At 39.5% G+C, this 12,792-nt stretch overlaps 1 protein-coding gene across 2 annotated transcripts in view; it reads right to left on the bottom strand.

The window, feature by feature from the left end:
- Positions 1–969: 969 nt before the first annotated feature.
- Positions 970–12,792, bottom strand: part of LOC135209578 (NAD-dependent protein deacylase Sirt4-like) — a 196,369-nt gene continuing 184,546 nt past the window's right edge. The window contains exons 1-6 of one of the 2 annotated variants that reach the window (XM_064242254.1): positions 12,343–12,687; positions 10,958–11,333; positions 9,780–9,984; positions 8,970–9,112; positions 1,756–1,937; positions 970–1,181 (exon numbers count right to left, since the gene is read on the bottom strand). In XM_064242254.1, the coding sequence (XP_064098324.1) occupies positions 1,049–1,181; positions 1,756–1,937; positions 8,970–9,112; positions 9,780–9,984; positions 10,958–11,215 (921 nt within the window). In that variant the 5' untranslated portion in view covers positions 11,216–11,333; positions 12,343–12,687 and the 3' untranslated portion in view covers positions 970–1,048. Of the gene's footprint in view, positions 1,182–1,755; positions 1,938–8,969; positions 9,113–9,779; positions 9,985–10,957; positions 11,334–12,342; positions 12,688–12,792 lie in introns of those variants that run through there. The other variant, XM_064242255.1, reaches the window with a different exon arrangement.

The raw sequence follows: 12,792 nt of genomic DNA, 5'->3' as shown, positions 1-12,792 counted from the left end.
TATATATTATTTAATATATATATATATATATATATATATATATATATATATATATATATATATATATATGACTGGTAAAAATGTTCTGTAACAACAGAGTTCCATCTAATAAAAGGAGCCCATAAAAACACCAAAATAGAGAAAAAAGTACTATATTTCAGAGACTGCTGTCATCTACCTGAAGAGGGAGACAGCAGTCTCTGAAATATAGTACTTTTTCTCTATTTTGGTGTTTTTTATGGCTCCTTTTATTAGATATATATTATATATATATATATAGAGAGAGAGAGAGAGAGAGAGAGAGAGAGAGAGAGAGAGAGAGAGAGAGAGAGAGAGAGAGAGAGAGAGAGAGAGAGATATTTGTTTGTTCTGAATCATTTCTTGAGGCCGAGGCACTTGGTGTAATTGCAGTTTTTATTTCTTTTTTTTTTTTTACTTTTTTATAGTTCATAATTAAATTGTGAGCTTAGTTCATGGCAAGATCCACAAAATGAAGAAAAATTTAATTTGCATATAATTAGGCAAATTGTTCATTTTGGGGCTCCCAGTTACTTGTAGCTTTTAATTGAATTAAAAATTAATCCCAAATATGGTCATAGCATATAATCGAAACATTACATGCAGCATCCGTAATCCTGTTAGCTTTGCATTACATTTTTATCTATTGCACAAAACCTTTCTCAAAGTGGTGCATTGTCATAAGTAATATTATTTTCCATATACTGTATTAAAAATGTAATATTCACAACTCTCACCTCCAAATTTGCTCTTACACTCCTCCAATTAGTTCCTATACAGTTGCCTTTGAATACAGGATTATTCTTACTTTTTATTCCCTGCTGAATTAACATGAGGTCGATTTTCACTGGAAATACTCTAGAATATCTGTTACCATAAATACTTGAAATGTGCATCCACTTGATGCTCGAATATTGGTGTCATGTAATCTAATCTACCATAAAAACACGGTTGATAATTGCACCATCCCATTTATTAATAGTTTATCACAGAAGAACATAACGAATTTCTTCAAGTATAAATTAATTTCTTAAACGACTATTTTTGGCAGAATTTCACCACACCGACCACTTATCCGAAATGCTAGATGTTTGTCTGCTCGAGTGGTGCCTATATTTACAGCACAACATTTTATGCCAGCTTCGATTGCTTGTAGGATAAATCTGTTGGAAAAGAAAAATTATACATTACTATTCCTGAAAATTGTTGCTCAAGCTCTAACCTACTCTCAACTTAGCTTTATCAAATATCACAGGAAAGAAAATTATATATTACAAAGTATCTATTTCTGTGAAACAATGCGTCACATTGCATAAAAAAGGACTGCTTAAAAAAAGCTACAATTTCCAGTTATTTACTCTGTGAAATGAAGTCATCGTTATCCAGAATCCCTCCCTCTCTAGTCTTTTATAGCTTCCTTAGTAAAAAAAAATTTTTTTGTGGGGGGGGAGACAACCTTTCCCCCAACAAGTTCTCAAATCTTAAATTATAATTAGAAGACACTTGGAATTATTTTGTGACAACAATATGAAATTGTCATAAAGACAAGTGAAGATTCCTTTGAGCTTCTACAACCATCAGAGTAGATAAATAACAGCATCCATAACTTAATAGAAAACTGAGAGCTTTGAGATTCAAATAACTACATAGTATTAAACCAAACAAAACATCAAGAGTAAGTTATTTTTAAAATTATCTTATATAACAGACGGTATAAAGCTAATGTTTAAACATTACCTATAACCTGAATATACATTGAGAGATGATCCTAGTACCAGGAGACCATCACAAGTTGCCAACTCCTCTCGTATGCTTTTGACACGTTCTGCGGGAACATTATCACCAAAAAAGACAATATACGGCTTCATAATCCCACCACACTGGCCGCAGGATGGTACTGTAAACTTTTCAACGTCTTCCTGGAATAAAGTGAATGAGTTGAACTACAGTGAAGTTTTGCAAACATAATAGTAACTGAATAGATCTGAATCTATCCGAAACATTTTACTCTGCGTAAAAGTAATAAAAATGTTATTGTTATGATACAATAAAGTTTTGTTCATACTTTACCTGGCAGAATATATATATAGCTGTATTCTCCGACGTCCGACAGAATTTCAAAAACTCCCGGCACACGCAGTGGGCGGCCAGGTGGTTAGTACCCATTCCCGCCGCTGGGAGGCGGATATCAGGAATCATTCCCATTTTCTATTCAGATTTTTCATACCACTGTCCCCTGAGGGGAGGTGGGTGGGTACTTTAATTATATATATCTGCCAGGTAAGTATGAACAAACTTTATTGTATCATAACAATAACATTTTGTTCATGAAACTTACCTGTCAGATATATATATAGCTGAATCCCACCATTGGAGGTGGGAAGGGACAGAATAGAAGGATTTAGGAAACACCTCAAGTGCAGATGATTGACATCTTGATTCCTTACCTGTTAGCATAGCTGACTTCTTGATTACTGTCACCGAAGTCTGCTTTTTTTGCTTTACTAGAGGTTACCAACAAGGTATGACCTGTGTAGTTGGTGCGCTCTAGATGATCTGTCAACGGGGGCGTGACCACAATGTGACTAGACCATATTTGACCATACTGTGAGGGCAACGAAGCTAAAACCACCACCTGACCTAACCTATCGAAGTTAGTCCCATAACTTCTAGGCTAACGAAAGGGAAAGCGCCTCAAGCGACCAACCCTTCAAAGTTAAAAGCACACCTATCCCTTCTATAGGATAGGATTCGTGCTGCTTCCTGCCTCCAATAATATTTCTACGGATATGTATGGTCCTAGCGACTCGCAGATCTCATATGTCGTCTTCACATCCCGTCGGGAGTGTGAAGCGAACACAGAGTTGCTTCGCTCAAACGTGGCACTCAGGATATTACTGAGTGTCATGCTCTGTTGAAATGCTTCCGAGGCCGCGCCCTCACCTCGTGAGCATTTACTTTAAAAGGTTTCAAATCTTTGTTCAAACATGACGAATGAGCCTCTTAGAAAAGACTCCTTAAAAATAACGCCCAGGGCGTTCTTCGACATGGGCAAGTCTGGTCTTTTTACGGAACACCGCAGATTGTCCGAATGACCTTGACTTTCTTTAGTTTTATCAAGATAAAACTTGAGAGCCCCGACAGGGCACAGGACTCTCTGTGGCTCTTGCCCAATAATTTGTGCCATCCCCTTGATCTCCAGGCCTCTGGGCCAAGGGTTAGACGGGTGTTTTCGTTTTCTAGCAAGAACGGAAGGCTTAGAGGACACCGAATTGTCCTCTAAAGCCAAAACCTCTGATGATGGGCTAAAACCTCACTAACCTCAAATGCCGTAGCTAGAGTGGTTAGAAAATTAGCCTTTCTGGTCACGTGTATTAAGTTTACAGAAAGGAGAGGTTCGAAATGCTTTTGACATCAAGAACTTCAGACTACGTCTAAGCTCCATCAAGATTTCCGCAGACCTCAAAGATCGTGAAGGGCTTTGTGTTTGACAGATCCGAATCTCTGAGCCTAGAGGCCGTCAACAACATATTTCCGTATTCTAAATACAATTCGGCGGGACTGTTAGCTTATCCCATAATTCAGACGGAAAGGGAAGACGGTAAAGTAATTCACAGAGGTGGAGGTGTAGGAGCAGTCATTCTTCCTGCACTATCTCCAGAATCGGCCCACTCCGATTGGTACACTGCAAAATATGCAGCACTGCTTTGCTTTGGCAATGAGACTTGTAATTAATCTTGAAGATCCTCTCGCTTCTCGACAGTCTGAACGCATCCAGACTCAGAGCGGAGAGGTTTTAGGTACCTCTCGAAGTGAGGCTGTTAGAGTAGGCTGATTCTCTCAAGGGAAGGGTCCTTGGAAATGCCCTCTGAAGGACGTGACCTCTGTGAATCCAGCCTCTCGAAGGCCAACATGGGGCGATCAGCGTCTTTCTCGCTCCCTCTGACGCCAGCGATTATCTTATCAGCTTTCCTAAGCTTTTGAATAGGGGAAAAGAGACTAACCAACTATCCCCATTCCATACTATATGATTGCGTCTATGCTACCGCTCTCGATCGAGAATAAGGGAGCAAGTAGAGGAAGCTTCTTCGTCTTCAATATTGCGAAGAAATCTAGAAAGGACGTCTCCAACGTCTCCACAACTCTCGACATACTTCTAAGCGAGGATTACTCAGACGTCAGTAGTTGCTGCCGCCGATCGAGAAGATCCGCACGGACGTGCAATAGTGTAACGAACCTCTTGAGGATCGTTACGTTCCGTGCCTATGTCGATAACCATCTCTCTCTTCTTGGGAGATGAGAGAGCTGCGAAATTATCTGAGATGATTTGGACCAATCGACAAAAAAACTCACTCTTCGAGGAACTGGAGAGCCAACCAAATTGCTTCAATTCTCTTAGATTATGTGCCAGGACCTCTGTACCTCTGTCCCGGATGCCTGGCACCTCTCGGTATCACCTGAGGTGATCGTCAACCCATTGAGAGATGTTTAGAATTATTTCTAGATCTTTGATGTTATTTCAGTCCTCCTGCAGGAAAAAACTGTAGAGGTCTGAATTGCAGTCTATTCAGGGAAACAAGCTTCTCCAGCGAGGAAATGGTCCCCAGCAGACTCATCCCATTCCCTCACTAAGCATGCTTCCTTCCCTAATAAGGCTGCGCTTTGCATAAGCAGGAGAGCATTATTATAGTGCTATGCCGCGGTAAACTCGTACAGAATTCTGTACAGTGCGGTAAGCAGCGCTGAACAGGTCTAAGAGATATCTCTGTTGAAAATTTCTTAGCAATAGGAAGTCGTGTTTATTCATGATTACTAGAAATCCCCTCAACCCGAGGCGAAAGTCATGATTGTAGGGTAGAGATATGGTTCGTCAATCAATCCCGCGGGAGAGAGAGACGTAACCGACGAGCAGTACAACGAGCTACCTGATACTGAGTTGGTGACACTGTGACAGTCACAGGCAGCAGGCAGCAGCTTATGTTCACCTTCTCGCAGTCTTATGCCGAGTTGCCAGCTATTCTATTCATCTAAGGAATAGATTTTACATTATTTGAACAGAAACTCTCAAGTTGGCATATTTAAGCGAAACAAAATTCGCTAAATACAGAAGCTGATTTTTGTGTGTCGGAACATTACGCCTTAATTAACCAAAAATGTTAAATCGGAAACTCCTGGAAAGTTGCCTGGAGTACCGATTAAATATACTGCGTCATCCACAATGACAGCAACCTCTCGTCTCGCACTATTCTGCCTGAGTTACCAGCTACTCTCTTCTCGAAGGAATAGGTTTGTTACTATTTATCGATAAGGAAATTCTCAAGCAGGCATATTAAGCGAAACATAATTCGCTAGATGCCGACGCTGAGTTAGTGTTGTTGTAACAATACCTTTAGCGTTGTCCTTACAGCGGAAACTCCTGGAAGTTTGCAGGAAGGACCGATTAAATACATTTACAATAACCGTCTTTTCGGTTGCCATCTGTAGAGGTAACCTGATATGCGTATGACTTGAACCCTACATTAGTAATATGACGCAAAGATAAAATACGTAAGTATTGTAGTCACTTGAACATAAATTCTCTCTAATGAATGAGAGCTCTCTCGAATTTTGTTAATGAGAGCTTATCCGCTTAAGCGATAAAATGTTTATGAAGATCTTTGTCAATGAGAACTAACCCATTTACATGACAGAAAGTAATCCAGGAATTCGAGCATATAGTTTTCCCCGATTCCCGCAGAAATCGAGGAAGGGGCAAGATTCCTAATCAGAGACTGGGCTTACGACAGGAAGGACCTTAATGTTCCCCCCCCTTCGGCAGCGCAATCCCGAAAGCAGACGAGGCGTTTTATGACACCGAATCTGCTTACAGTTTTTTCCCTGGAATTCATCAAGTGATGGATTTCTATTGAACGCTCCCTTCGATAGAAACGCGAAGTAGGACATCTTGACGAGACCAAACTCCTTCCTCTACTTGACGACGCCCTCTTGAAGAGCGTTCTTGCAGGAATCCTGCCGAACGTCTTGATGCGTAGGACGCCTATCGTTCTGAAGAACGTCCTGGCCAGTGCTCTACCGAGCGTCATGACGTGTAGGATGCCGAGCGTCTTCAAAAGCGTCCTCGCTAGCGTCCTGGCGAGCGTCCTCGCTAGCGTCCTGGCGAGCGTCCTCGCTAGCGTCCTGGCGAGCGTCCAGATGTGTAAGACATCGAGCGTCTTCCAAAAAGCTTATCAATGTTTATGACGTCGAGCGTCTTCCAGAGCGTCCTGATGAGCGTCTCTTCGTGTAGGACGTCGAGCATCGGCAAAAGCTTCCTCACGTCTCAATGCGTAGGACGTTGAACATCTTCAAGAGACGTCCTCGCGAGAGTCTTACCGAGCGTATTGGTGCCTAGAACACCAAGGGCATCTCAGAGAGGATCTTGTCGAGCGCCCTGATGCATGAAAGGCCATAAGACTTGACCATACCGTAGACTTAAAAGTGAATTCTCTACTACATTCATCTTCTCACTAAGCATGTACTCTAATAAGCCATGCTTTCGTAAGCATGAGAACATTATATAATATATAGTGTTCTGCTGCGTTAGATTCCTTTAATAATGTTACCTACGGTAATCAGCATTGAAAGCTGGAATATCTTTCTTATTGAACGTATCTTAGCAAAAGGCAGACAATATTTTATTTATGTTTGCTTAACTATACCCCTCAAATCCGAGGCGCTAAGACCGCGATTGTAGGGGAGAGATACGGTTAGTCATTCCATCCCGCAGGACCGACCTCTCATGATGAGCAATAGATGGTTACTGCGTTGGTCTAAGCGATAGCAGCCCCCTCCGTTAGCTGTCTGGCCTTACTCTTCCAGAGTTGCCAGCTACTCCATTCAATAAAGGAATCTTATAAAATTATTATCGAACTTCAGGAAGTTCTTATTAATGTATATTTAAGCGAAACAGACTTCGATAAATCTAGAAGCTAATTAGGTATTGTCATAACAATCCTTTAAGCGTAGTCCTTCCTAGGAAAGTCCTGTAAGGATACTGGTAATAGAGTTGCACAGCAAAGAAGTAACTACGGTATGTGCTTATGATTTGACCGTATCGTATTATCATACAGCAGATACTCTACTACCTTCTTTCCTGCCGAGGCAGATAGAGAAAGAAAAAACTTTTACTATCTTCGTTCTTTTCGTTAATAGAACGATAGAAAGAGAATAATATTTCCTTAAGTAAGGAAGTTAATCCAGGAACTCTTTAAATCTTCGTAATTTCCTCATAAATCGCGGAAGAGACAGAATTCCTGTTCATCTCTAGGGTTTACGGAAGGAAGTAGATATTTCCTATCCGCCATCATACCCAAACGTCGATAAGATTCTTATTAAGAAACCCAAGGTTTCTCCCGTACGTCTTGGTAAAAACTTCGACATGACTGTTGCTTATCAAATACGGAGGCGTCCCGAAAGCGTCCTCAAAAAAAGAGTCCTGCCTTCAAGGGGAGCGCCGCTCATGAAGCGTGCTAGTCATAAGCCCGATGTACGGTGATCGTCGTCCGGACGAGTATTATGGACGTTCGCAACTCCTGACAAAGACGGCGGCCGCTTGTGCGACATCTTGCGTCTCTGTCACGCTCATCGACACTTCCAGAAACGCACTCAAAAGGACGCCTTAGGGTACGCCTTCTTCCTTTTCACAGTAAGTGAGATAAGGCGATTCTGCTGGGCGCTTAACAGCGTTCTTCCTATTTCCTTCTTCTTTCTCCCATGTGTTGGAAAGTCGTCAAATTGTTAAGGCGGTGATTACAATCGCACGACAATAGAGAGAGGACGTGAAGCGTCTCCTCAATAAGCTTCTATTTAAAGGGCGCGAGTCCTTCGAGAGCTCCAACCCTGTACGGGGAGGACGCCTCAGAGGACGAGAAGCAATCCTTCAGGATTCGTGCACGTGCACGATCTTTGGCAGCCTGAGAAGCGTCTTCAGGTCTTGCCGAAGGGACGCCAGATCGGTGGGGGTTCCTCGTAACCCTCCTTCGGCTTTCGACATGCCCTCTCCCTGTGTTCTGGGAGTCCGACAGAGGTCTAGACCTAGAGGCATTATAAGGCCGATCTGACGCCCCCTCCACAAACTAGGGGCAAAAATCAACATCACTACACTCACCAACACTGATTGGAGAGCGAGCACTTTTCAAGCTTACTTGATGTAATCCACCATAATAGAAAGGGCATTACGTCTCAGAACTTCCTCTAGCCCGTAAGCCATACCACAGGGTTAGGCAAAATAAAGTCTACTGGAGGTTAGTAGGTTCATTATCCTAACTTCTGTTACTGTGGAGGAAGACCTCCTGATTCTATCACGCTCTAATTTGCGTACATACGAATCATACGTCTCTTTCGGAATTCAGTCAACATTACACTAATTACATTGATCTTTCACAAAGAAAACATGTAAACATCATGTATACTAAGCGCGTGTCTACCGAAGGTTTCGGTAGCCTCCCCTTACCCGTTGCAGACAACAAAGTCTGAAACTAGGCTAACTAGATTCAGACATCATATGCAATGAAAAAATTTTAATTAATTTATGATAGCGTATGCCTAGCCACAAATCCAAGTCAATCATTCAAAAAAAAAAAATAAGTAGGATACTTAAGCGGCTAATGAAGTTTCAAAATCCTAGGCGGAGGTAGTGGAAACAGGTGTTTTCACTACCGCGACAGAGAAAAATCTGAATAGAAAATGGGAATGATTCCTGATATCCGCCTCCCAGCGGTGGGAATGGGTATAACCACCTGGCCGCCACTGCGTGTGCCGGGAGTTTTGAAATTCTGTCGGACGTCGGAGAATACAGCTATATAGATATCTGACAGGTAAGTTTTCATGAACAAACTATAAATTCCCTTCTTGAAATACTATACATAATTAAAAAACAAAAGAAGATATAACACATTAACAATCAGTCTTACCTTTGCTAATTCAACATCACCATCAGGTCGAATATCATCAGACTGAATGGACAGATGAGGATTTAATTTTCTAATATGATTCTGGAAGCTGTGGCGAGTTACCATTTTGGAACAGGACATACAAACAACATTAAATGCTGTTCCTGTTTGCAAAGAAGTAAAAGAATGTGTCATGTTACTGCTGCAATGGTCCAAAATGTTAATCATTCATTTGAAACTTCAATAGTACCTATGTGCAAAACTGAACATTACCAAAAAACCTATCAAAAGAGTGCAACCTCCCCATCCCCTCAAAAAGGAATGCTTGTCATGGAAGCATTTTGCTATAAAATGCAAACTTCACCAATAAGCTCACCAAAACTCTTCCATTTTATTAAGGGCAATTAAACACTATTGAGATTTATATAAGAAGGTATGGTCAAACTCTGGAACTAGTCAGGGTACAGTATCACCTTGCTAACTTTTTTAGCTCACTATTTCTTTGTGTCAACAAATAGCTTCATGTACTGTAAAGTGAACATGAAATACAGAAGCAATAGCTGAGTGATGGTAATTGTACTAAGTGTTTAATCACAGTCATATGAATCCCTGCCTGCACAGGTACTGAAGATTTCTAATAGCTATTATCAACAAATTTATTGCAGTTAAGTGATTGTAAAGAATATGATTTGTAGAATATGAATTTGTTTACAAACAGAATTCTCTACAAAGTGCATTTTGCATATAGCACAATTTATTTGTGTGTTTCTGAATTTAATTTAAAAGGTAATTAAAAGACCCTACTCAAAAGAAGAAGCATTAACTTCTTACCATGCAACTCATAAACTTTGGTGCTCCCAGCCTTGTGATGCAATCTGTCCACATTTTGTGTTACCAAACATTTTATCTTCCCACTTTTCTCCCATTCAGCAAGTGTTGTATGTGCTACATTTGGATAGAAAGATGAAAAGCGAGGCCACCCAACATAGTTTCTAGCCCAGTAACTCTGCCGAGCAGATGCAGATTCCATAAATACCTGAAAAAAATTATGCATTAGCTTCATCAATAACATTTTTATTATAAGTGGCAATTAACATGCATTTCTAAATTTTTAAATCTTATTCATTTTTTTTTCATAGAAAATATAGTTGTAAGACCTCAAAAAAGCATTAACTAACTTTACCATTGCATTAGTCAATAACCATTACTTAGGTTAAATAAGAACATTTATTATGTGCAGGATGCCAATGCAAATTTTATGCATACATATTTAGAGGAGGGGATCAATCACACGTCAATAACCCACTAGTGTGATGCCTATAACTTGTCAAGGTTAGGACAAGGTTTTGGATGGGCAGATATGACTGACCAACACTGTGAATCTGTCAAATTCACCATCCAATATTTTAAAATAATCAGCACAACAGCAATTGAGAAATGTCACTGAAATGAAGGTAATGCTACATTTCAAAATCATTATTACAGAAACTCTTAACTTTAATGCTAATGCATATTAAAACTCAGCTACAGGTTAGTTCTTATTCATAGAGGTATAGTCACTAAAGGAAATAACTAAAGAACTCTAATGAGATGTAGTTCAAGGAAGATTACCAAACAGTTTATCTTCCAATGATGATTTAAATAATACAGTAATCATCATTGTTAAAAACAAGGAAATGATAAACTTATTTGTAATTGCTGTAAAAAAAGAAAGCTTAAGAGTCAAAAGCAACTCGGACAACATGCACTGGCCGTGCTATGAAATACTTGGAATCATCCAGTGCAAAATTACTTAAATATAGGAAGTAGCATAATGGGTGAATATTACTAGAAAGGCTACACAGTAAAGTCTTGGTTTTCCTATTATTCAGTGTTGTACCCTAGACATTCTGCATAATAACCAACATTTAATGTCTATACTGTAAATGAAATTTTTAATTTTCACTTCAGGATGCCAATACTACTACCATTTCTAAAGTATTTTATTAATAAACTTGATTATTACTAACCTTGAACTGAACAGGCCTTTTGGAGCTTGTTGCATATAGTCCAACACCTTCTGAACGATAGTCTGGTATACCACTTTCAGTTGATATACCCGCACCAGTTAATACAAATAGATTTTTTGTATCATCAATGAATTCTTGCAACTTATTCACTTCCAAAGTATTGCAAGGGTCATACTTTGGTACAAAAGCAAGATGTGATAGTAGTCTGTGGACAGGTCTTTCATAGACAGATAGCAAATTAGAGGTCACTTTTTGCATTGTTCAGAAATTGTATTGGTAATTAACAAGGAAGATAAATAATGCTAGTAGGTCAACTGAATAATGTTCTACGCAGACAGAGCCATTCCCATCTTCATAAACTCAATATCCTACTGCGCTGAAAGACAAAAAACATTATTTATATCAATTATTAACATAGATATTTGTATAAACTTGCATTACTTATGTACCAAAATTTTTAGAGTATTTTATAATTTTAATAGGTATTGAAACCAGAGACTTGGTAGGCTAATAATGTAGTTAGCCTAAATGGAAGTCCCCACTCACTGTGAGCCAGCATATTTTCCTTTGGTATCAGGGACTATAAGTGGGACATTTGAGATGGAATTATGATCAAAGGTTTTTGCTATTTCTAAAATTAACATAATTCTCACAGTGGTGTACCTCATCCAAAACCCCGCATTCCCAAGGGGTCCCCACCGTAGGATAGAGTTCAAAGGTAAATTATAGGATAATTACAGCTGACCCCAAAAAAGTAATGTTAAATTCTTAATAAGAAATCAAAATAGGTATAGGAAAGTGCAATTTCTTAAGAAATACCCCTCCCCCGTGTCTCAATTACTTAGCTTTACCAGGTTTTTATTTGTGTACAGTACTTGGAAAAAATAACTAGGCTAGGCTAATTACTTTCTAAAAAAAGCCAAAAATTGTGCTTGGGAAAAAGTGAGGTCTACCAAGTGAGGGATTAGGTAGGTAGGTAGCCGTTAGAATGAAATTTCATGTATAAAATTATGAAATTAGGGTAAAAAACCGCATGGTACAAGGGTGGACCATGTACGATCAACGCGAACAACCCCAAAAAAGTACATTATAACGCGTGCTGACATCGGAGATGGGCATCAGTCGCGACTTGTTGTTGGTGAGAAACGGAGCTAAAGACCTCTAATCCGGTGTCAGGACACGTTATAATGTACTTTTCTTGGGGTTGTACACATTGGTCGTACATGGTACACCCCTGTACCATGCGGTTTTTTACCCTACTTTATGATCATTTTTAAAATGTACTCTACGATTGTATTTTAACCTTACCCCAGCTTAACCTACTAGGTTAACAAATATGCACTGGAGTATATGTGATAGCTAATACTGTCAGGGGTTTTACTTACGGCAATATTAGGGCTAACTGCGGAAAAAGAGCTTCCACTCCCGTTGTAGGGTAATATTGCAGAATAGTTTCAAAATCCTCGTTCTGCTAAGCACACTGTCATGTTCAAGGGCTCCCTGCTTAAGATTAGATAAGTCTTCGCTCTGCTTTTAAGCTGAAGTGAATTAAAGGCTAATAGTACTTTTCACGCAACGTTTCTGCACATTTTCGGTCGTTAATAATTACTATTAACTCTTAACAAAGTAGTTTTCAGCGCTTTCACGTCATTAACATTAGTAGTATGAGAGCAAACTCGTATCGGGATTACGCAATAGAACACAATAGTTACATAAACCTCAAGAAGAAGAACGCAATTGTGTTTTGGAAGAAGAAGTATTGTTATTGTTACAGAAATGGATAAAAAAAAAAAAAAGGATAATAGACATGAATAAAAGTAAACATTTTGCAGTAA

The sequence above is a fragment of the Macrobrachium nipponense genome, chromosome 38 (assembly GCF_015104395.2).
Source record: "Macrobrachium nipponense isolate FS-2020 chromosome 38, ASM1510439v2, whole genome shotgun sequence".
NCBI classification, from domain to species: Eukaryota; Metazoa; Arthropoda; class Malacostraca; order Decapoda; family Palaemonidae; genus Macrobrachium; species Macrobrachium nipponense.
This window is presented reverse-complemented; position numbering and strand designations above follow the sequence as displayed.